This window comes from Podarcis pityusensis (assembly GCF_964106645.2).
Source record: "Podarcis pityusensis genome assembly, chromosome: 7".
NCBI classification, from domain to species: domain Eukaryota; kingdom Metazoa; phylum Chordata; class Lepidosauria; order Squamata; family Lacertidae; genus Podarcis; species Podarcis pityusensis.
The window spans coordinates 49,132,604-49,158,369 of record NC_138031.1 but is presented as its reverse complement, the minus strand read 5'-3'; the positions used below and the strand labels follow the sequence as shown (position 1 = coordinate 49,158,369).

The 25,766-nt window shown below is 40.7% G+C and overlaps 1 protein-coding gene across 12 annotated transcripts in view; it reads right to left on the bottom strand.

Moving 5' to 3' along the window:
* PTPRM (protein tyrosine phosphatase receptor type M) overlaps window positions 1-25,766 on the bottom strand; it is a 412,807-nt gene that overhangs the window by 101,790 nt on the left and 285,251 nt on the right. For 8 of the 12 annotated variants that reach the window (XM_081014113.1, XM_081014108.1, XM_081014114.1 and 5 more), the window contains 2 exons: window positions 23,244-23,376; window positions 16,700-16,729 (listed from right to left, as the gene is read on the bottom strand). In XM_081014113.1, the coding sequence (XP_080870239.1) occupies window positions 16,700-16,729; window positions 23,244-23,376 (163 nt within the window). The remainder of the gene's footprint in view (window positions 1-16,699; window positions 16,730-23,243; window positions 23,377-25,766) is intronic. The other 4 variants (XM_081014115.1, XM_081014109.1, XM_081014116.1 and 1 more) reach the window with 1 other exon arrangement.

Genomic DNA, 25,766 nt, shown 5'->3' with positions numbered 1-25,766 from the left:
GATGTTCTGCCACCGTCACATTCAAACAAGGTAACATACCTGTTCATTATAGAACTCTGAACCTGCTGTATCAGCAGGTACAAATCCATGTAATGCAGACTCAGCTTTTTACTCATGAAGAAAGGAAACCATGAAGTTTTCGATATTTGAAAGTAAGAACTGTATGAACAGAAGCCTGCTTTGAAGTTTTAAGCTCGTTTCATTTCCCCACCCCTGCTGCACCACACCTAAGAAAAGGATGTATAATCTCTGTGCTAAATTTAACTTACTATGTTATAGTATAAACATGTCCTGCAATTGCAGATGAGCAGCGGCGTAGCGTGGGTTATCAGCACCCGGGGCAAGGCAAGTAATTTGCGCCCCCTAACCCGGGGCAAGGCAAATAATTTGCGCCCCCTAACCCGGGGCAAGGCAAGTACAGCAATTTACTCTGCCAAGCAGCAGCAGCAGCGAGGCTTCTCTTTCCCCCGCGCTCTCCTGGAGCTGCCTCTTTTCTTTCCTTTTTTCCCTTTCTCCAAGGCTTTTCGCTTTCTCTCCTTAATTGATTCCTCCTCCACACCGCAGCGTTTCCTAGCTGCTTCCCCCCCCCTTCCCCTCTCTCTCCTCCTCGCTCTGCTTGCCTTGCCCTGCACCGGCAGCAGCAGGCGCAGCCAGACCCCCGCCCGCCAGCCCGCCCGCCCACCCGGCTTCCTCTCCTTTTTTTGCCCGCGGCAGAAGGCTTCGCTCTCCCCCTTCCGCGACCTCCTCGCCAAGCCGAGCGAGCGCGGGCTCCCTAACCCGTGGATTTTAGTAGGGGCAGAGAGCTGCTAGTGCGAGCGCGCCCCCCGCCCATGTTGCGCCCGGTGCGGCCGGCCCCCCTGGCACCCCCCACGCTACGCCACTGCAGATGAGTCCATAGGGTTGTTATTGTAACTGAGGGGCAAAGCATCAGCCGCATTTTAATTCTGTCAGTCTTCCATGTCCGTTTCAAATCTCCTGAAACAAAACCCAAGTAGGCTCTTTTCTGCCATATTCTGAACAAATACTGCAGCCAGATGATCTGCTGCCATTGTTCCCATTGCAATGAGGTTAAAGATTAATGATAATACTATCTGAAGTTTTGTTAGCATACATTTTTGGAGGCATGCCATTTTGAATAGTGGTGAAATGTGAAGCCCCAACTCACTGGTGCCATGTGACCTACTTTTTATCAGGCATTTTTTTTTTAAAAAAACTACACACTATTTTTTGAAGAGTTTTTGATTACAAAAGAAAAGTGCTGAGAACATGCTTGCAGTAGAAGAGTCGGGGTGGAACTTTTAAATACACTGAAATAGTATAATTTAAGTTCGGTAACTACAGCATTTTGAGTTTCCAAGTCTTTCATACTTCAGAGACTACTCCTAAAATTTGGGGTGTGTGCACCATAGAGGAAGGGATTGGGCTCAGAGCTCCTTATATCTACTGTATGTCATAGACAAGTGTTGGGAGGTAGATTTTTTGCAACTGCAGCAACAGCTACCAGAACCAACGTTTTAATAAAACAGAGAAGCCCTTATGATGCCATAAACTGCCTGGTGATATCAAGAAAGATGGAACACCAGTGTTTCACAAACATATAAATATCCAATGCAATGCATAGGAATATAGAAAGCTGCCTTAGACTGAGTCAGAGCTTGCAACGTATGGATTATGTGTGTTGCTCTAGAACGAAGCATCTTATGCAAACCGCAGTAAGTAACTGTGTCCTGATTTGCTAGGTATTTCCAAGCTCAAGGAAAGACAGGTATTGGGAAGAATTGGTCTTCTTGTTGCCCTGCCTGGACACTATTTTTCCATGGGGGGAAAAGTTGTTTTTTCTCTCCCACTCTGGAAATAGGAATAGGTCATGCAGGATCCACTCAGGAAGATGGGCAGAGTGATTATAAAATGGGAGAATAGGAATGGGAGAGTGGTAAAGCTCTGGGATTAAAAGGGGAGGAACTGGCTGCTTTTGGTGGCCTGCTGTCCATTTGTCTTATGGGCCAACTATCCCCAAGTGCTTCTCTAATGATCTACATGTAGGCTCCTATAATGTTTTCATTCTTTTATAGTTCTGCTGTACGGAATCCATGGTGCATTCACGATGTATTCCTTATCATTCTTTTTCCATCCCACAGTTCTTAATGTAGTGTTTTGGTTTTGCTGCAATTATAAATCAAGATATAGGCCAAGTATGTCTCCCAGACACATACTTCTCAGTCTCATCACCACCTTCAATCAAGTTCAAATGGAGTTTTTATCAAGATTTAAGTGAAATGAATTATAGAAAAATGACCTTCCTTATCACAATACTTTTCATTTTTTTCTCATTATAGCACCTTTCAGTGATACAGCTAGTAGGCTGCAGACCATTTCCTTTCATTTCTGGATTTTTCACTCCTTCAAAGCTGTTACAGACATCAAGGTATAGTCTACTTAAAAAAAAGAACTTTCTAAGAATCCATTGTGCTTTCAAAACTAATCTTCCTTCTATTTATATATCAACAGGAGGGAAAAAAACCCCCTATCCACTGCAGTATTTCACTAAATAACTACAGGGATTTCAAAAAGAAAACATGACAATTTCACTCCAAAATGTCAAGATTCAATTCTCCCCACTATGCTTCTCGGCGCACACAAAGAAAAGGATGAAATACATCCCAAAGTGTCATGAACGAGCACCAATAAAAAATGTCACATTTGGGTAGATGGCTATTGATGGAGCTCTGAGAAGAACAGTAAGAGGTAGTCACTGATAATAGTAATTCCTCTGTCTGTCACACACACACACACACACACACACACACACACACACACACACTGTACTAAGCAGAGAAAGTATTACAACAGAAGAGGTAAGCAACAAAACAGCCTAGGATGAATAATAGCCAGCAATGACACAAAATATAAACTCACTATCTACAAGCACCCACCACAGATTGACTGGATTTGTGCAGTTTTTCAGTCTTTCAAGAAAACTAGCAGTGGCAGCTGAAATGATCAGATGGTTTGACGCATTAAAGTTTTCCCACCTCCATTTACTTAGTAAATGCTTGTGTTCCAGAGAGGAGGATTATAAAAGAACCAAAGATACTTTTAACTTCAGCAGTCAGTGAGTGAAAAACCTCTTGCTGCAAATTTTCACGACAGCCTTTTATCACTGGGAATAAAATACATAAACAGTTACGCTGGAAAAGAATGAATCATGCCCAGGTATAATGAATGTTATTTCTAATGCATTGCATTTAACAATACTGAAGGGTACTGTGTAGGTTGAAGCATCCAGTGCCAACTCTGTCTCAATGCAACACGTGGATTATACTGATCTGTTGTGTTCTCCATCTACTTAGAAATCACAAGAGGAAAATAAAATATAAAATGGCCAGAATTATCCTGGGGCTGATTACAAATAGTTAGAACTTCAGGGTTTAAAAAACAAAATATAAGATGTTCATAAAATCATTAATTTGTATAGATTTTATTATAACATGTAAAAATATTCTCATAGTTTCAAAACACAGGAATAAAGGCTCAACCATTTAAACTGATAAGCAGTTGGAAGATAAACAAAAAGAAGTAGTTGTTCACATAATACAAGCCTGATCTGTGAAAGCCATTGTTGCACGATAGTGTAACAGTCACTAGCATAAAATAATTTAAAAGGGTTAGAAAAATTATGGAGGTATATTTCACAGAATTATCGGAAGGGATGGGGGGGTCATCTAGCCCAACCCCCTGCAATGCAGGAATCACACCTATAGAATCCCTGACAGGTGGCCATCCAAACTGCTTAAACATATCTAATGCAGGAGAATCCACAACCTTCCAAGGTAGTTCCTCCCACTGTTGAACAGCTCTTACTGTCAGAAAGTTCTTTGTAATGTGTAGTTGGAATCTCCTTTCTTGTAATTTGAATCCATTGGTTCAGGTCCTACCCTCTAGAGCAAACAATAGGGGATTGTTGGAACATATTGACTTGTATGATAATCTCAAGACACCTTTTTGGCATTTTGAGACAGAGAATACTGACCTACGGAGAAAACTATATGTGACATCTAGCCACACAAAGACCAATCCTGTCTTTTTTTGTTTTCTTTGCTAAGTAAATGTACATTTGTGGTTCGAGGACCCGACCCCTGCTTGGAGGAATAAAGACACGTGGACACAGTGTATAAGGTTAATGGGCAAGAATGGGCAGAATGGCTGGCGCGGCTGCATCTTGAGCAGCAAACCACGCCCCCACCAAGCCGCCTGGTTCGGTGATCAACCGGGGGCGTGGTGCGCCAGCCATGTGAATGGGGCAGGGGGCATAATGCCCCCTGTGTGACGTGGGAATCGTCTCCTGCCCACAACACCTCCCCTCCGGAAGGAGGAGAGGCCTTGTTGGATGTAGAAGTCCCACTCCAGGGGCACAATGGGGGAAAGTAACTGGGGAAGGGTGATTTTGATTTTAAAAAAACCCCAAAAAAAACAAACTACCAGAGAGGAATGAGTAGCCTCTACCTTTCCTGTGCCCACACACAATGACTTGCATTGCATTCTGCAAATTCCAAATGTACATTTAGGGTTGTTGCATTGAAGGTGTTGTGGGAGGCAAGTGAAGTTTGATGCTTGGATCAGCTTTCTGTTATTCAATAGGACAAATATATATATATACTTTGGATAATTTACAAACAAGTCAACATGATCCTGTAAATCCTCTATTGATCATGGTGAGAAGTGATGGGAGTTGTAGTCCAGCAACATCTGGCATGCCAAAGGTTCTCACATCTGCTCTATAGTTGCAATGGACCTAAACATTGCCATCAGACTGCAACTTCTGTGGGGGCATTTTGTAAAAATAAATAATAACTGGGGAAAGTGAACAATACATGGTGAAACTTAAAGTTGGGTCATGTGACTGACAATAGCTATTCTTACAGACCACATGCTCAACTACTGCAATAGGTTGCTGTTTGACCTTCAAACGAGAGTCTGCTAGAGCAATGTACTTTGTTCTATGCATTTGTATTGCAAACCACTTTTGTGCTTACAAGGAGCAGAGGGAGCCTTCTGTTGAAGCTTCTTAGGGAAAAATAGGCTTGTTTATGGAGTCCTTAACCCTGAATTATCCTCTATTATATTCTTAGGACCTGATTCACCAAGTCTGTTCCAGCTGCTTCGTGCAGCTATGACAAAACAAAGGTATCATAAACCAGACTAAGTGGCCAGTAAAGAATTTTTAATAGCTTATTTGTATCCTCAGAATATCCCAAAGCAGTTGGAACATATTGGTAAATTTTTCTCTTAGGATTTCAGCTTGTATTGTCCTCAACCATAACCTTTAAATTGGGCGCTCTGTGTGTGTGTGTGTGCGCACCGACTTACTGGTATCTTAATATTTATTTGACTTTGGAAATCCTCTGACAGATAACAAAATCTGCATTGTGTTTCTAAGAAACAAGCTTTTGTTAAAGTTAAAAAATACTGTTCTTTTAAAAAGAAAATAAATGCAGGCTACATTTTAAAACAGACCACCTTCTGTGAGAGCAAATACCACTGATGGATACCACTCTGATGGTGGTGGCAGTTGTGGTCTGGCACAATTGATGGAGGGGGGCCAGGAGAAGGCAACCCTGCGTATTCAGGTTAGGCCAGCACTGTCCTCAGCCAGCCACGGAGACTGGTGGGATTGCCCATCAGTGATTTTAAATACAAATGGGTCACTCAGAGACCCTGAAGAGTGGTAAGAGCCCGTCTTCGGAACTGGCTGTGCCGGTCTTCAGTCTGCTCTGATTGCAGGGCATAAAAGTCCTTAATCAAAAAGTTTGGGAGGAGGTGACCCACCCACAAAATTCCAGGATAAATTCTGTGTAACCCACTAAAGGGGTCCAAGGATAAGGTTCTCTCTGGAAGTCCAGACAGGGGCTGTTGGGCCATAGAACATCCTTGAACGGCATCCTGATGGGATTTCCCCAATAGATCTGCATCAGTGGAGGATATCCTCTCACTAGGACCGACCCTGATGGAAATATCAGTCAGCAATGTCTAAGCCAAATCTGATCTACATCTGTAATCAATAAAGTTATGGCTGATTTTGATCCCAAGCTGGTGTCATGTCTTTCCTTACTGTATTCACACTGCTAATTCACACACACACACACACACACACACACACACAGTCGGCCATCACCAGCCGCTGTGCTGCAGCCCACAATATGCTACCTTTTGCCTTCTTTAGGAGAAAGGATATAAAAGTGCCCAATTCCTAACAGCATTACAATGCTGTTACTATTGCACCATTTACTGCTTCAATGGCAGTATACCATTGGGATGGTTCCAACTGTATCTTTGTGCTTGTTGAAGAGCTTTTGATCCATTGTAAGCCTTTGCTAATGGGAGAGAAGAGGGCAGGTGATTTTGCCGGCTGCTTCTTCCTATGGTAAGTCCCCTGCATAACCTTATACATTGATCTGGAGGGTCTTCCAAAACCCTGTAACCAACCTTTTGGGACACAGGGGGTTGCAGGGAGGAGGGGGAATTGGCAAATATCACCTTCCTTTCTCTTCCATTGGAACTAAAGGAAATTGGATTCCACCCACTGTCCGTTTTGCTGAGCTAGGAACTCTAAATTTCTGTTCAGTCCTTTCACCATTAGGCATGTTTATGGTATTTACCTAAAGAAATAGCCTGCATTTGATCAAAATATCAGCTTCTATGATATTTTCTACAGTGTATTGGCATGAACAATTGGTGAGAAGAGTAGTGGGAACAGTGTTAGCTTTTGATTGCTATACAGTGCTACCTCGGGTTACATACACTTCAGGTTACATACGCTTCAGGTTACAGACTCCGCTAACCCAGAAATATTACCTCGGGTTAAGAACTTTGCTTCAGGATGAGAACAGAAATTGTGCTCTGGTGGCGTGGCGGCAGCAGGAGGCCCCATTAACTAAAGTGGTGCTTCAGCCTAACTTCCCACACCCAATTTTTTTGGGGGGAGGCAGGCCCCCCCAATGTCCAAAAGCATCAGAGGAGGGGCTAAGCACAGAACCAAGTATAGTGGGGCTTCAGTTACCAGCTCCTTCTCTTCCTCCTCCTGCCGTGGAGAGGAAGAAGTGGCAAAACAGCCCCTGGTTGGTGGCAGTGGCAGGAGGAGGAGCTGTGGCCATTGAAGCCATGGTGCTGCTGTGCTAGGCTCCATCCCCAGCTCCTCTGATGTCCTGACGTCATGCACCACGTGATGTTGTCCCCCTATTCTTCTTCAGAAGCTGGCACCTCTTCTTCCAGCAGTCTAGGTTGGACCAATAGTGTTGCTAATGCATGGACTATCAGAATAGGACCTGGCTTCCTGCCATGGCTTGCTTCTGTGAAGTTGTATCCCATACAAATTTTGGTCTGTTTACTTCTTTCGGTATCTAGCATGTTATCTTCTTGAACACCACTACACTATCACCTGCATGGCACTACCCAACTGCTTTCTCCAGACATGTGCAGTGGATTAAAACAGGTATTTGCTAGGCTATTCATATCTGCCACAGTGATGGGCTTTCACAAAACTGCTGCATACCTTCTGCAAATCCTTAACATACACTTGTGAAAGAAGAAAAGCTCTCTCTGTAATACCTATGTGCAACGCTATCCCACAGTTTGCACGAGCAATGAACACCTTTACAGAGTTCAAAATCCAAGTTCAATTTTTCCAACACAGCAAACCTTTCTCAGTGTACTATTATGATTATCATAACTGGTGTTGGTTAACGCAAGTTCAAACAAGAATGTGGTTACAAACAGATGTTCAAACATGTAAAAATAATATAACTTCCTTTCCGATAGGTAAAGGTAAAGGGACCCCTGACCATTAGGTCCAGTCGTGACTGACTCTGGGGTTGCGGCGCTCATCTCGCTTTATTGGCCGAGGGAGCCGGCGTACAGCTTCCGGGTCATGTGGTCAGCATGACTAAGCCGCTTCTGGCGAACCAGAGCAGCGCACGGAAACGCTGTTTACCTTCTCGCTGGAGCGGTACCTATTTATCTACTTGCACTTTGATGTGCTTTCAAACTGCTAGGTTGGCAGGAGCAGGGACTGAGCAACGGGAGCTCACCCCGTTGCGGGGATTCGAACTGCCAACCTTCTGATCAACAAGTCCTAGGCTCTGTGGTTTAATCCACAGTGATATTAAGCATTAAATGTTGAGTGAAGGGAATCTGGTGACTGCATCAATGTAATGAGCTCACCATAAATATGTTTTGTTGTGATAGAAGGAAAACTGTACATTTCCTTTTAATTACCTTGAAGGAGTAGGCTAGGGGCTCAGTGGATAGTGTGGGAACACCATTTCATGTTTCAGCATTAGTGAAATTAACAGTGCATGGATCTGGTTGAAAATCTGGATGGAGATGATTGTCCCTCCCCCATATAAATCAGTATTTTAAACAAATTCTTTAAAGTTAAAGGGATATTCTGATTGCTCAAAATGTTGCTAGTGAGTAAAGAACAATTCAAGCCAGCCTGATACCATTTAAAACAACAACAACAATCAGCAGAACATAACTGCGGTTATTCTAAACAGATTTCCCCCTTCACATTATCACAAAAATGTCATCCAAACAGTGCTGCATTTTAACTAAGTGGACAGAATGTGTTGGACCTTTTAGCCAGTAGTTATGTTTCTTCCTGTGTGTGATATTTACAGCGTGAGTAGGCTATAAATCATTCTCTTGCTACAATCACAACAAATAAATAATTGCTACCACAGACAAGCCAAGAATTTCCTATTCATAAAGTAGTTAGTTTATTTCTAGGCTTTTGTCCAGCAGTTTTTGCCATGATCAGTTATTACTCAACAGATTGAAAGCATCCTAGTCCGTGCTGTGCCTCTTATTTAATAGACAGAGTGCTAAGTGAGGCGTTACACTGGGGTGTGAAAATGGCATCTAATTTATTCCATTTTGTTTGTTTTTCTTGCTTTCCTGTTGACAGTTTCTTATTCCCCTGACAAACAGGAGTTTAATATCACTATATCTCAGACTCTTCCGTAAATGGAAGGAGTCTTTACTCACATGGAAGGGTAACTCTAGATTTAATTCAGTGAACCTAATGATGATTGGCAGCTAAATGTCTAAACTGAGGAGTAATATGAAATTCTGTAATGGTCCATTCCCACATGCATATATTCACATTATATTTCAGGCATCAAATGATGAACAGACTGTATAAACCAGTTCGGTTTCACAGGAACATGGCTGCTACAATGAAGTTTTGTAAATACTTTAGCTTTAACGGTGTTCATTCTCTCTCTCTCTCCCCCCCCCCACAAGTTAATCAAAATGTTAGTTACATCCTGTGTCTATCATCTAGTAAGAAAATATCTCAGCTTTGTTCAATCAGATGCCTTCATATATGCATAAAAAACTGAAGTACTCAGCAGTTTGTTCTTGCATGCAAAAGTACCCATGCAATAATTAATGAAAATGTACATAATTACTTTTTTTTAACATTTATGAAACAACCCTTAATTTCAATCTGATCCTGGCAAATCATTTATTTTTAGTTTACAAGATGAAAAGCTTAAAAAAACAAAACAAAAAACCCCCAACACTCAAAGGGAAATAAAGCATGGAAAATTCTTGCAGTTGCCACCTGCACGGTGGTCCCAGAATGGAAAGTGGAGGGGTGCGGGGGGGGGGGGAGACCGTGCTGCTAAAATTATACAGGCATTTCTAGTTAATTAGATACAACAAGAAGCTGTCAGGCCGTCATGCTGTAAAAATGCTACTTCAACCACCATGACAAGTAATGTGCTTTACTTTTATAGTTATATCATGCTGTGCCCTAGAACACAAAACACAGCACCCGCTATGTGTGGATACTGGCTTCTGGGGTCACAGTAGTTGCACTCTTAAAATGGAAAAGTAGAAGCAGACATTGCAATGAATGATAGTATAAGAAAAACATTCTAACCTTCAAGTATGCTAGAAACGTGGCAACTCACAGAAAGTACAAAATACACCAAAGAACATATAAATCTCTTAACAAAGCTATGGATTGAGGAGTACTATGCCCAAATGCCCACCCAAGGTTGTTGTGAAGATAAAATTGGTAACTTTTGTGCATAGAACCCTGAACTCCTTGGAGAAAGGGTGAGAATAAATAAATATAAATAGCAAGCTAATTTGATGCTGATAAGCCAATTAGATAACTACTTTTCTTTAATAAGCGAAAATAAGAAGCATTACTTTTAGTCTACATTAATATAATGGCATCATGCATTAATAATCTGAATAGCATTTTAAAGAGGATCTATAGCCTAAAGTGAAATATACAATTAATCAAGATTAGCTAGTTTGGGAGTGCTTGCAGTGGATACTAACCTTTTATTTATTGTTGAGGTTAATTTATTTTCCTAAGGTTCACTAGTTTGATCTCATTTGCTTGATTGCCTGATGGCATGACCCTAACAATAACAAAACCTTCCGTAAATAATGCTTCCACTAATGTAACCAATTACATTAAATGACATTTCCAATTTTACATTAATCCCACACTAAAATGAATATCCAGTAGAGCTAGATAGGCAACTACTATGTTATTATTATGGCAGATAACTAAAATGTATTTCAATGAGTCACAAACAGTGCGATACTATTCATGTTTATTCATATGCAAGGCTTATTGTCTTCTGGCGGGGGCCGGATTACTGCCTAGTAAGCATATTTATCACTGCAGCCCACATATTCAAACCTAGAAAATAGGCATACTGTAGTATTTCAGGGTGGCCACCACAAAACTGGATACTTAATAGCTTCATTTCCCTTCTACTGGGTTGTTTACTACGCACTGTTTAAAATATATGGGCTACAGATAATAAGCAAAACAGGTATTTTATTTATTTGATGTATGTTCTTTCAAGGAGCTCAAGGTGGTATACGTGCTCCCCCCTTATTTCATCCTCACAACCACTTTGTGAAGTGGGTCAATCTAAGAGATAGTGACGGGCCCAAAGCCTAGAAAAGTGTTTAATGATTGAGTGGCGGTTTGAACCCTGGTGTCCCAAGTTCTGGTCTAACACTATAACCACTATGATACACCAGCTCTGGTAAATATGAAAATTCTGCCCCTTCAATTGAAGGAAATCAAAGTTATGGATCAATCTAATTGAATTTGTTTAATATTTCAGATGAAGAAAACCTATTGCAACCTAGCATGAAGTATATCCAAACAGAAGGACACCTTATAACAAACAAGCAATAAATAACCAGTGAAAAATAGTAAAATACAAATATTTGGGACCCTAAGGACTAAATACCAGATGCCCTTAACTGCATTGTTCTGCCCTTGAGTGGAGGGCTCACTCCCTTCCTCCCCCGACCCTCAACAAAACAAAACCCTGCCTATGTTGACCTTTGATATGGATTGGAACTATGGGATGTAGGTTTTTTTAAACCCATTGCTCCCGTGCTACAACTGCAATCAAAATAGAGCCTACAATTCACATGGTAAAAATGGTCCCGTTCATTAAAGTCCTCAATCCTCCAGGCCAGGGGCCTGATCAGACCCTCTGTGGTGGCAATTTGTGGGAGAAGAGAAAGCAATTTTATATCTACCTGTGTAGGATAGGACCTCCTATCCTTAGGGCATGCCTCCAAACTTGGAGCAGACTTTAACATGCACATTGTTATTAAATAAATGAGTTTCCCTGCAGTCTAGGCACCTTATCAGATTTAAAATGGCCTTTCCCTTGAAAGTGTGATTTCAGAATGTGCATCTTGATTTATGTTACACAGAGGAACAGATAGAGAAGCAGTAGATAAATAGCACCTGACACTGATTTAAACAATTGCTGAATACTTGCATGATAATGTCTACAGGTGCTTTCATTTTTAAAAGACCTGTGGAAGCAGGCCTGGTTCAATACTTGCTCTCCTTTGACTATATTTTTAAGCTTACAATCTAATCTTACATTATATAGATTTTTGCCTTTAGGTCATTGAAAAGTCAATAATAATGATGCTTATAAATTAATTTATCTCTAGCCCAGCATAATAACCCTAATCTGCTATAAATCCAGTTGCCATATTTGCATATCCTGCATTTGCCTTAATTATGCTGTCGCCTAATTAGGAAACTCAGTCTGGAGAAGAACTCACAAAAACCAATGGTGCAGAAAGCTGAAAAGGAGTTTATTCCACTTCATGGGTTTACAGCTATGGAATTCTATGGCAAAGTGGTTGGAACAGACTCTATTTGTGAGGCAAACAGTGTTAGACAGAAGACATACGGCAATGACCTACCATGCTAATGAAAAGTGATATTGAAATTACTAATTCAGATAAGGGTACACAGATTGCACTTTCTCCAAAGCGCAAAGGCCTGTCACTGAAACAAATGCACAGCCCTGGTTACAATTAATTTGATTCTTGTTCTTTTTAAGGCTCAGCTTGTAGATTTAATTAAAGCTTTCATGCAGTAGGCAAGTATCTGTGTTTAATGGCTTCTAGTGAAAGAGAGAAACAGAGAAGGCAAAGCTCCAAGTTAACATGCAATAATAAAATAAAAAAGAAATCCATAGGCACATTACCAGTCTTCCATATACACCTAGATTCAAACACTGTGAAAACATTATTTCCGTAAACTGTTAACGTGTAACTTCAATTGCCAAACACAAGCTGTATAAATGCCTACGAAATACAGGACTCAAAAGGGGAGAGCAAGGTGGTTCTTTAAATCCCTGCAAAAGCAATTTCAGAAGCAGATGCAAACATAGGCAAAAGTGTTTGCCCACCGAGCAGAGGTGAAGGGGAGGAATATCGTCCCCCCCCCCCAATTTTGAGGTAATCAGGACATACAGCAGCAAAAAAGGTAAATGAAACATTCCCCTACCCCCCAAAATCCTGGCACAACCTAATTAACTAATATAAGTTGTGGGCACTTCTCAGCAGCCACATGTTCCCTAAGTCCTATCTAGTCTTGTCTGCTTAGCCTGCCCACTTACATCCCAAGCTTCCAGACTTCCTGGGTTAGACTCATAAGCCGAGGGAAGAGACTCCTAGGATAAAACGTGTTTGCAATGACGCCTAATTTTTGGACAGCAAATTTTAATAGCTACAGACCGACAATCCTCACTATTTTATTATGCAATGTTAATCACTGTCTAGTAATGATATAATGTGTGGAATTCAATGTAGTGCTAAGTGGGATATGTGCTTGGGGAGTTCTGCTCACACAAGGGGAATTCTTCCCCTTCTCATGTACCCCCTAAACTTGTACTGGGTGTCCCCTCAATTCTCCAGAGCATATTTAGTGGGCGGAGGCCACACAGAACGACTTAGTTGGAGTCCTTCCTATCATTAAAAATCATGCCCTGCCCTCCCTTTTCATCTCCTTCTTAAGTGTTGTCATGTCATAGATACGATGCACATTTTTTCAGAGACGAAATCTTCCTCCAAAGCATGAAACAGCAGCTCCACACTGTATAGTTCAGCACTATTACCCGTGGAACAATTTGGGACACCCTCTATACAACACAGATCTGGTCCAGCTACTGGTTTGTTTGCTATTAAATGGATCAATGCTGTTACCTTCAAACCCAGGAATATGTATGTATGTGTTAGTGAATTTTAAAATAATAAAGTAGTTGAGATTTCATCCTCCCCCCATGTCTCTCTGACTCCTTAGTAGCTAACAGTTGTTCATCCCACCTTGACAATATATTATTGCAATCATGATGTTGAGAAACAAAACAATAAACCAAAGTGAAGAAATGGCCATGTCTACTCCTTAACCTACATTTCCCCTCACTACTCAGTGGCAATCACCCAAGGAAAGTTTGGTATCTTTTGTACACAAGCTACCCCAACCAGATGTTGCTTAATCATGAGAAAGGGCTGTCTTCTCTCCTGTGGCATTACGGCAGGAAAGAAATTCTTTGAAGAGTTGGAGAGGGGGAAAGAATGGGCAGGCTGAGACAATTTACCTAGTGGAAATACAAAAGAGGGCTGACAGATGGTACCTTGGGGCAGATTATCATTAATCTAGTCATAACACCCACCAATAGGGTCAAGGAAGGCATTTCAGCCAGAGCATATTCTGTAGGGTTTAAAAGGTTTTCAAAGGATAAGAGTTTCAGAGTTCAAATAAAAATATAATTACACAGGAATGCTAATGCTAGCAGGCTAAATGAACACATTTCACTCCAGAGACAGAAGCATTTTGTTTTAACTTTTCTGAGCTAGCAAGAACTAAAACACAGGAATAAAAAGACATTTGAGTTACTTTTCTCCACCTTTCGCCTTTTTAAAACAAAACAAAACTGTGCACTGATTTGTGTACGTTCACCTCATTCCTCATGGTTCTGCCCTTGGCACTTGGTTCAATATTTCATTAAATCACCCTGAAAACTAACAGCTTAATTTGTTATGAAACTACAGTCCCTAAGCAACATAAATTACCTACCAAGTTGTGGCTTCGCCATGCAGTGTAACTTAGCCTTAAGCAACATTTCTGTACACGAAGAGTGTGCAAACAGTAATGAGGTGGGCACAGTCACAATGATACTTCAGATGTTCAGGAATCATGGAATAAAATAGAATGACACCCGCCATCGAAGCCTCCACGAGACGTTTTCTGTCTTTTCCCCACATGCTGTCAGTGCCCAAGGTAATCCAATACTTCCTTTCATGCGCCGCATTCAAGGAGCAGTCTGCTAGCTCTTTTTTATAGCCATTTAAAAGCTTAGCAGAATATAAAATCCTTCCCCACAAGCTTTTCTACTGCACCCTTTATTTTTCTCTGGAAATGTGCTATATACAAATAATTTCTTAACATCCCAACTGTTTCTGCGCCACAGGAGTGCAACTATCTTTGTTCTTTTATTCAAAGAGATTTGGGCCAAGAGCGTAAAAGCCTGCAATTGAGGCTGATTTTCATTTCATAGAATCGTAGACTTGGAAGGGATCCCGAGGGTCATCTAGTCCAACCCCCTACATTCCAGAAATCAACTTTACTGGGTCATTTATTTCACACACTGGAATTGTCCCCAGGGGTGCCAACAGCATTTTCAGTGGACTGGGCCCTCTGTTGTGTTCACAAAAGAAGACTCAAATTGGCATAAAATCTGCACATACTATTTGTATTTTCATACTTGAAAAGGTTCAACCTGTTTAATTTCTGCTTGTTAGACAGCTGTTAAAGACTTAAGATCCCAGTTCTCCCCAATGCCCACACTAAACCATGCACAGAACTCAAATGTCATTAGTTATAAACCAGTTACTACCAGGGCTTTTTTTCACCTGGTACTCCCTGGAACTCAGTTCCGCCACCTCTCAAGTGGGCGCCATTGCCGTTCTAACAACGGAGGTGTTCATGGTGAGTTCTGGCACCTCTTTTTCTAGAAAAATAACACTGGTTATTACTATAGGTCTTTCATCAATTAATCTTTTAGTATGTGAACTGCCTTGAGCTGCAATAATAATAATAATAATAATAATAATAATAATAATAGTAATAATAATAAGCAGCAACAACTCTTAGGCTGGGAATGCTTCATCCAGGCATGGTATTTCAGATAAGATGGGGGTCAAAAGGTGCACAACCACAAAGATGTTCACGCTTTGATAAATTCAAGATTTTAAAAATGTTTTAAAAGGAAGTTGTGTATTTTAAGGTAAATTGTTGCAGTTATTTATTAATATCTCATGCCTCCTCTCACCCCTCCATGCTTGATTCATACATTTCAATCTTGCTGTACAGGAACAGGAGTAGGAAACCTTGTGAGAATGTCAGGAGAGCTCTGCTAAAGGTCCATCAAAATCAGCACTCCATTTCCAGAAGTGGTTTGTCAGATTTCACTGGTATTCTTCTATGTGCTCCATAAAGGCAACAACCCTCCTCCCAAGGAGAATTATCTACAAATTAACTACCATAAATGCTTACTATACAGTTATGGCTCATGCACTATGTACTCGCCTATAGATTTTCTTCAGAAAGAAATGAACAGGCAGGTCATCCCGACAGACAATGCCGTACAAACACTCCTGCTCTATTTAAAATTTGGTCCCCTTTAAAAATAACAGTGAACAAGTAAACATAACCTTGTGAACACGCCCTTTTGATTTCAAATAGAAAATACCCTCTTACCTACTATGTACGTCTCATTCTCTGGGATCAACACAGCACAACTATGTGTTACAGAATATGCAACATTTAAGCAGCATTTTATTTATGAATGGGATTAAAATGTATACAGCAATGGATGTATGGTAAATGGCTGCACATGTACATACATCACTAGATTTTCAACAAGGACAAAAAATCAAAAACAACAACTCTATGCCTACTTACTTGGGAATAAGCCCTTTGAACTCAGTTGGGCTTATTTCTAAGTAAACATGCATAAGATCTGGATCCAAATATTTTATTTAAGGGTACCCTAAACTTGGTTTTGTTTTTCGAAATCCTAATAATGGTGCTTGTATTTTCTTGATATTTTTGATGAGGAAAAAGAATTACAACACTTTTAACACACAGTACGTGGCAAAGGAAACCTAAAGGAAATGTGGATTTGAATACAATGACATGAAGATGTTTGGTTTCAAGCGAGGCAGAAAAGTGTTTCAAGTTTCACAAAGGAAGTTTTAATCATTAGTATTCACTATTCATGCACAGAGGAACAACATGGCAGAAAGCATGTCTCTGATGATGCACAAGTAAGTTACTTACAGGTAATAAGTGTAGGAGTGATAGCTTCTTCTGCCATGATGGTGGAAGGATTTAGGCAGTGGAGGAAAAGATGAAATGGAAGGAAAGAAAAGCCAAATATTAATGTATGAAAAAATCAAGATGAGACTAGAACTGGAGAAACAAATGAAAAGGTAGCAAGAATGCATCTCAGAAATATCATGCAGCACATTTGGAACAGACAGGTGACATATCCAATCTTTACAAAAGCTTCAGCAATTCCTCACTGAGATTTTTTTAAACACACTTTACCACACATCTAATAGCCATGACTAACAAGGAGATGTCTCCTACACATATATAATACATAACACAGACACACACATGTTAATTCATTAACCATGCTTTCGTTTCACATCATAATACTTCCTTTAGGAAGGACAGCATGCCACCTCTAAAACATCACTAAGGAAATTAGAAACAGTAAAATTTCAAAAGTTTTTTGTTTTGCCAGCGTACTGTGGGTTATTTGATACTGAGTACCCTTCTTAAATTTTCTTTCTTTGTAAGTCAACTATGCTGCAACATTATGCACAGCTCCACTTGCTCAGATATGCCAATAAACCTTAGGAGCATGGCAACCTTAGGAGCATGGCACCCCCACAATCTAGTTGGGAATGCAACATAAAAATATAAGCTTTGCATACAAATGTATGTTTAAAGAAAAACAAAGTCTTTCAACTTTTTTTCCCCAAAAGCAAAAATAACATTCTTTCCTTACTTTACAATTACGGTTTTATTCTTGCTTTAGGAAAATCAAATTAGTCCCATACAATGACTAAAAAACGGAGCTTGGCTGCCTGGCCAGGTGTCCATGGGTGCGACCTCTCTGACATTGTTGCCCTTATTGGTAGGCTTACTAATGGTGGTGACAACAGCTCCCTGGCCTCTGGCAATAACGACAAGCTGCCCACCAGGTGGTGTTGGATTATACCTACCATCATATATTATTATTGGCTGTGTTGGCTGAGGCTGATGGAAGCTGAAGTCCAAGAATATCTGGAGGGCACCAGGTTGGCTATGCTTGGTCTAGAGCAGCCTTTCTCAACCTTGCATTCCTAGATGTTGTTAGAGACTACAACTCCCATCATCCCTGACTACTGACTATGAGAGTAAAGGGGAAGCGAAGTACATATATATATACAAATTGGTGCTTCTGCACCCGTTAATTTGCCACAGTTCTGTCCTCCCCACCCCCCGAACAAAGTGAAGAGATTCTTTACATTATGGATCAAACAGCCTATCCAACTAATGTCTATACTCTGAGCCAGGAAAACATAGTCATATGCTATAAAGCAGGACAACCGTCTCTGTATTTCTGCTCTACTGATGACGTCTTTTATACAGTAGTGCAAAAAAGGGAGAAACAGCATTTTATAAAGCAGCAAAATAATTAGGAAAACTTGCTAAATTAAGGGTCAAATAGCGGCAAGGTACAAAAATACAAATAAGTACTGTAAGTATGGTAATTTCTGCAGCATAGTTTTTGTTTGCTTGCTTGTTATGGTAAAAACAAAAACAAAAGAGCCCTACATCCCTTTCCATAAATAGGTCTTACAAAGGACTACAGCTAATGTTAACTTGCCTCTAGCTACATGCTGCAGGCATCCCTTTGAAAATGAGGCTTTCATCAAGTTTTCTCTCTCATCTTCTTTGCCTGTAGAAATGTATGCTAGTTTTCTATTCTTATTTTTCTGATGCTAACCGTATTGTTTAAAGAAGTGAAGTGCTTAATATTTAATCACATGTGGTATATTTGCTCAATGTACACCTGTTCTAATTCTGTTTAAAAGGAGAAAGCAATGTGCTGTTTTGGTAGGAAAGCTGCTGTTATAGGTTATCTTGAAGCAAAACCCAGCAAAACTTGAACAAGGAGTAAGTCCTACGGAAATACTTCTGCCTACCTACAAGGATAGAACAAGAGGGAGTATGGTTGTTCTGGTGAATAAATATTGTAACATTTCCTCATTTTGAGTCCCATGACAAAACAATCCCTATTTTTTAACATAAGTTGTAATGACAGCATTATAACATAATTGGTATAAATGCAAACTGTGCTTCTAAATTTTGTAAAGCAATTTCAGAAACAACAATAAATATAATTAATCAGTGCAATATTGTCTGGATGCAAAATTCTGCTAAGAATTTATTGAGATAAATGATTCCATATTTTAAAAAAATATAGTTGAAGAGGCAGGTGCTTTAATTTCAACAAATGGATCCCATCACTCTTTGATGTAACGGAAGAAAAATGAAGAGGAAACGGCTCCAGATATTTTTATACAGTAGTTATGCTGGGGTTACATTCCAGGGATAGGGCATAAAGCCAAAATCACATGTAGACAAAACACACTGGGTGCAATGGCAGATGGCATAGAATGGGGAGCGGGGCTGGGGGACCGTGGCCCGGTGTTTTTGTTTTGAGGGGGCACAATCAGGCTCCCCTACAACAGGATCCCTCACTGGAGACTGACCCCTGAGTGCGATGGAACTACAGAGACAACACAGCCGCCGGGCGCCACCAGCTGCAGCTCCACTCCTGGGTCAAGCCTGACCCAGGGGTGGAGAGAGGCTGCGGCACCTGAGGCACTCTATCGCGACAGGCCCTGCCCCCCTCAGGGGTGTGGCCCGGTTGCCATTAGCTTATGATCTGCCAGTGGGTGAGACTGCCGAAATTTTTCCCCCTGCACGCTTGTCCCTTTTCTGTCTCCTTTTATTTATTTATTATTATTTTGTCAAGCACATAAAGCTAAATGCGCACAAGTTAACTGTGCATAAGCTTTGGGTCTACTGTACTGAATCTTTATAGTAAAATCATGAGGTTTTATATCTGTTTTATATCTGAGAATCCTTTACAATTACTGCTGAACAATTCTACAGTATAACAGACTGAAAAATACTGTTTTGCATGTGGTTAATGAAAGATTCACAACAGCAAGGCTGACAAAAATACCAAATTACAGTGGTACCTCCGGTTACGGACAGGATCCGTTCTGGAGGCCTGGCCGTATCCTGAAAAATCCGTAACTGGAGGCGCCCTTCTGTGCATGCGCGCTGCACACAGACTGCTTCTGCACATGCACATGTATATACTTCCGGGTTTGCTGCATTCACAACCCGAAGATTACATATCCAGAGTGATATGTAACCCGAAGTACCACTGTATTTAGTGAAGATGCTGGTATCCTATAGGTGTTGACCTTTATTTGTATTTAATCTAGTCATATTAGGTCACAATTCACATTGCTCTTTTGGGGCCTAGGATATTCTGCACTCCCAAGAGGAATTCTGAACTACCACAAACTGGTTTTGAAACGTCCAACTTTCAAAACCATATTGCTTTGCAGCATGAGATTTTTTTTTTAAAAAAAGAAATAAATGAGCCAAAATCTCTACTTGGCACGCTCAGTTACACTGCTTAACTATTTTAAGCCCATGCTCTAGAAAGCAAAATGGCAAGGAAAGTGTTGTACTTTTGTGGTTCTCATTTGAAATTGTGAAAAAAAATATGTTTTTTTGAAAAAAAGTCCAATATTGTAAATGATCTGCTAAGCATGGCTTCATCACAGAAGGACTTCTACAAAAGTCCTAAAAAAACCAAGGCAGTTCATGGTGGCCTGCTCCAGTTGTTCTAATAAGAAGCATACAGTGGTACCTCGGGTTACAAACACCTTGGGTTACGAACACTTTGGGTTACAGACTCCGCTAACCCGGAAGTGGTACCTCGGGTTAAGAACAGAAATCGCGCATCGGTGGTGAAGTGGCAGCGGGAGGCCCAATTAGCTAAAGTGGTACCTCAGGTTAAGAATGGGCCTCCGGAACAAATTAAGTTCACAACCAGAGGTACCACTGTACATGATTAAATATACAAAAGATATTATTCCAGTGCTTCAAATTTGAAAGAAAATTATATCTTGTTTTAAGCTTCAAAAGTGCCAGCCTAATGAGCACAGCAACTCTTCATGGTAGGCCTTGCCCCTATGAGGCAATTATGGAGGTTGGAGGTCCCCACCTTCCCACAGTGCCTAAATCTATTCCTCCCCTGGTTCCTTCCTAAGCAATCTGAGACTACATCACTATACCCATTGCTCCTCCCTGTTCAAACCTCCTCAGGTCCTGGGAGACCAGGGAGGAGGGGAGCTTGACACAGCAGGAGGGGAAAACCCCCTAGCTTCTTCAACAGCCTGACTCATCTCTGCCTCTTGACCTCCCTTCCTCTCCTGCTTTTGTTTCTGGACTTCTCTCTGCTACAGACTCTCCCTGCTCACTAAACACTGTTACCTCTTCAGCTTCCAACACCTTCTTCTCCCTCTTACCACTCATTATCATCCCACCACCAATCCTTGAGCTTTGAGTCTTCATCCCCTGGGGGATCCCCAGATGGTACCTCTCACCATTCATTGGTGTCCAGTCAGTCAGTGACAACTAATAGTGCATAAAATGCCCCATGTGCTGCCTGTGGAAAATGAAGAATCTTAACCACAACTTTTCCTTAGAATAATAAAATTTGGCCCAGTTCAATTCATAATGCGAGTTCATCATTGATACATTTATTTCTTTATATAGATTTTAAGGCTACAACATGCCAAAAATGATTTCTACATATTTTTATGAATGCAGTACTGTATATTTCTTTCTGACACTAAACGAGGGAGGGTTGCCTGGCGCCTTGATTACATACCTTTAGGTGCTGGGTGGAAATGTTCTCTGTCACCAGACCTTTGGTTGATTAACATTCTATGGCCTCTTAAATGTGTTTGTGGGAGGGGGGTTATTGTTTTTTTTTGTTTTATTATGTATTCTCATTTTGTATTTTTATGCTGTGAACCACCCTGTAATCTTCAGACACAAAATAATAATAATAATAATAATAATAATAATAATAATAATAATAATAAAAAACTCAGATTTTGCATCTGCTTTTCACAGAGGTTCTTTTGCTCTTCTAGCTGCTTTCTTCACAAGTTTCCACTGTTAAGTTATGACACTGAATTCCATCTGGTTCACAGTCATGCCACAGGGACCATTTTAATAAGCAGGTGACTTAAATGTACTTGTGTTTTTCAAACCTAGCTCTATTGACAGATCGTTTCATACCTGGAACTCTGTGAGGTCTTTCGCAAGTATATCTGAGTTCATTTAAGGAACTTGAGGCCTGGAGAAATTGCAGTGGTGTGCACTGCACACAAGAAGCCTACAACTGCAAAGGATCAAGTATTCTAAGTACAAACATTCAGTTATTTTCCATACCAATCATATTCTATCAACTCAGAGCTTCATTGACAAATGAACCTAAGCATATTCAAAGTAAAGCATGAATAATATTGGCCCACTCTTCTACTGTAGTTTGCGATATGCCCTTACTAGTCCCACGGCGAAAACCATTCCCTCACTTCCACTCCCAAATGTATTACCTTGATGTCAGGTAGATTTTCCAGGACATTATAATTTTTGAGTACAATCAAAACTTCCACAAGCATGTAATGTTTGCTCAGAACAGGGCCATCTGCCTTTCACTCACTTACATGCAGCGGCTGAACCTGCCCTAGGTTAACTTCAGCATTATAACAATATACAGTCGTACCTCGGGTTACATATGCTTCAGGTTACAGAGTCCGCTAACCCAGAAATAGTACCTCGGGTTAAGAACTTTGCTTCAGGATGAGAACAGAAATTGTGCTCCAGTGGTACGGCGGCAGCGGGAGGCCCCATTAGCTAAAGTGGTGCTTCAGGTTAAGAACAGTTTCAGGTTAAGAACGGACCTCCGGAACGAATTAAGTACTTAACCTGAGGGACCACTGTAATCATTTCACTTGTTTTCACTGAGGAAAATATACACAGCAAATTGTGGGCAAACACTTCAAACTGCACTCTTCAAAATTTCACTCTTACACTTCTGTCTGCTTGGATCCAGAAGTGTCATTTTGATCATGGACGGAGTTGTCTTTTGGTGCAGGGCTATTTTTTCACTAAAACACTGTGTGAGAAAAGCCAAACTAACTCCAAAAATATTGTTCGGCTTGTGTAACTGTTTACACAGCACCTTGCAAAAGCAGAAGCATGACAACTACTATTATGGTCTGGCACAAACCCTTCAGCACTTTTCCAATTTACCTTCTTTTCACAGTTCTTTGGATACAATGCTATATATTGGTTCCAAACAGTGTCTGTTAGACATATATATATAATTTCCGCCTTAGCTCTTAAATTGAGTGGGGCTACACATAAACATTATCCTTATGCCATTTGGGCTGATTGTACAGTATACAGTGCAAGAATCCCCAACTGCAGGGTGTTTTAATAAAAAGGCGCTAACATTAATTTACTAAGAATGCTGCTGCAGGAGGAAAGAGTCAGATATCACAATTCATTCAACACTAGCAAGGCTTTAGGGAGAATAAGCAGCGTATCTTTTCAAACTGTCCATAAAAGTAGCAAGAAACTTTGCATCTGTTTTACTGAGAACTGCTGCAGGAGATGCTTCAACACAAATATGCAGACACAGAAAGATTTATTAACTACTCACCTTTTCTTCATAACCAACACAACCCCAAGAAATATAATAACGAACAGCAAGATTCCTGCAATTACTCCAGCAATTTTAACGGTGTGGTCTGTTTGATTCTCTGGTTCAGGGTCTGGTTTCCTAGTTGCTGCACCTACAAAAACACATTTTTAAAAGAGAGAAAATAATTAAGACATTGCATGGTTCCCCCCCCCCCCCAATATTTGACATCATCATCGTCGTCATCAAAGCTGGCAGACACCAAATCATTGATTTCTTATAATATATTCATATGCGCTGAGACAAATCCAATTGTTCATAACCCTAAACCAAATTCTGATGCTACACCCACACTGTACCCTGTTCTCACACACCAATGTTCTATATTTTTATTATCTGTGTTACCCTCCCTGCTGGCCTTGCTATTTAAAAACTTGCTAACAAACACAATAACTATCATAATCCCCTATCCAAATTTGATTTGCTGAAACATTTTCTGCAATTATTTTTCATAAATGAAGCAGTAATTCTTTAACATATTAGCTTAAACACCTGGAAATGTGAGATAAGCTCATTTACCATGCATTTTACCAGCAACTGTTTTGTTTTTACACAATAGACTTTTTTTTGCCTTTGGAAATCTAAATCTAGGTCACATCTGGTAGGCAAAAGACTCCTTCTAAGCAATTTATTCACAAAATGGAAGCAGCTGATGATCACACCACTGGCACCCACATTTAATATCTGTTTAAATGAGATAACCAGTGCCTTACAGCAGCCACGGTCTTCAGCTTTTATAGCCGCTTCTTTACAAAAAAAAGAGTAATGTTTGTTCTGTTTACTGTATAATGTGACGGAACATCAGAATCCATGTCTCATGAAACATCCATTTTCTACGGTAAATAATTTTAGCATGAAAACTGTTAAGGATGCATTATTCAATTCACCATGCTGACCCCCTTAAAGGACTTCTGACTTTTTAATCAAAATATGACAGTATTCATCATTCGAAGCACCATGTCACCTTCACAAGGTAGACAGACAATCCTGGAAACAAGTCTGATTTATAAGCTCCCTCATTAAAGTTCCTTTGGATTGACATGGGTATGGGCGGAGAACAAGTAAAATGTAATTAAACTTTTAACGTTTGGGGACCAGCATACTCCTGTTTTCATCAAGGTCTTTGAAAGCTCTGATTAAGTTCTAACTTTTTTTTTTATTTGCCTAGAAACCATGGTAATGAATAATCAACTCAGGGAGGGTTTTTCATTGCTCAGTATCAAATGACGCCAAATTTTCAAGGGTACTCAAATTCTCACTCAGACAAACAAGGGTCAGATTTCCAAAACCCCTACTGTCAAAGTTTATAGCTGAATTTTACAAAGTGGTTGCCACATTAGGTGAACAAATCTTTCTATATCTATTTTGGTGGCTATTAACGAGCCGGGCACTACTTGATCATCCCTCTAGACACAGTATATATGATCTCTCTACACTGGTGCAAATCCCTGCATTATATATCATCCCCAAAGATGACCCATAATATCCAAACTGGAGCAAGCACTTCTTTGGTCTCTCACTAGCACTAATTAGGAGTAAGTGTCACTAATGGGTGACGTTTGTCATACCATTTATGCTTTGCCTGATATGACATACCTCACAATTCTTCCTAACCTTGCTTGCCATGTCAGTGCTTGAGAAGATCTGATATAGCAAGTTTTTTAAAAATATACGTTGAGCATGAAGAAGTGATGATCTGCAGGTTAGATTTTATTACTGGACCCAAGTGACTAACTTTGTGATTCACATACACAAAATGTTTTCAAATGGCTATTGCTACTTTCAACACATACAAGCACTTTTTGCCTTCATGTTTAAAATTACTGTGGAAGGGACACATCCCTCCTATTTTATATCACAAAAGCCAACTTGATAATGTACCATATTTTTCACCCTATAGGACGCACTGGCCCATAGGACGCACCTAGTTTTTTTGGGGGGAAATAAAGAAAAAAAATTATTTCCCCCCCCCCAGCCGCGGGGCTGGGGCGGGGGAAGCCCGAGCTTTTAAAAACGCACCTACCGTAGTTTTTAGAGGAGAAAAGAATCTCTGCCCGAAGCGCGGGGCACTCTGCTTCAGCGCGCCCCGCGCTCTGGGCAGCAGGCTGCTATCCGCAGCCTAGGGAGCCCTGCGGGAACTCCCGTGGGCTCCCCAGGCTTGCTGATAGCTTCCTGAAGCCTGGAGAGCGAGAGGGGTCGGTGCGCACCGACCCCTCTCGCTCTCCAAGCTTCAGTGAAAGCCTGCATTTGCCCCATAGGACGCACACAGATTTCCCCTTCATTTTTGGAGGGGAAAAAGTGCGTCCTATATGGCGAAAAATACGGTACTTTCCCCAGTTAGCTATGGCCATTCTTTGGGACTTTGCTATGGCCCAACAGAAAACATCACAATGGTAGAGGGAATGTGTGGCCAAAATGAGCAAGACAGGGCAAGTGGGGTGGTTCTTCCCCTTATAATAACATCTATGTCACAAACATTTAAAG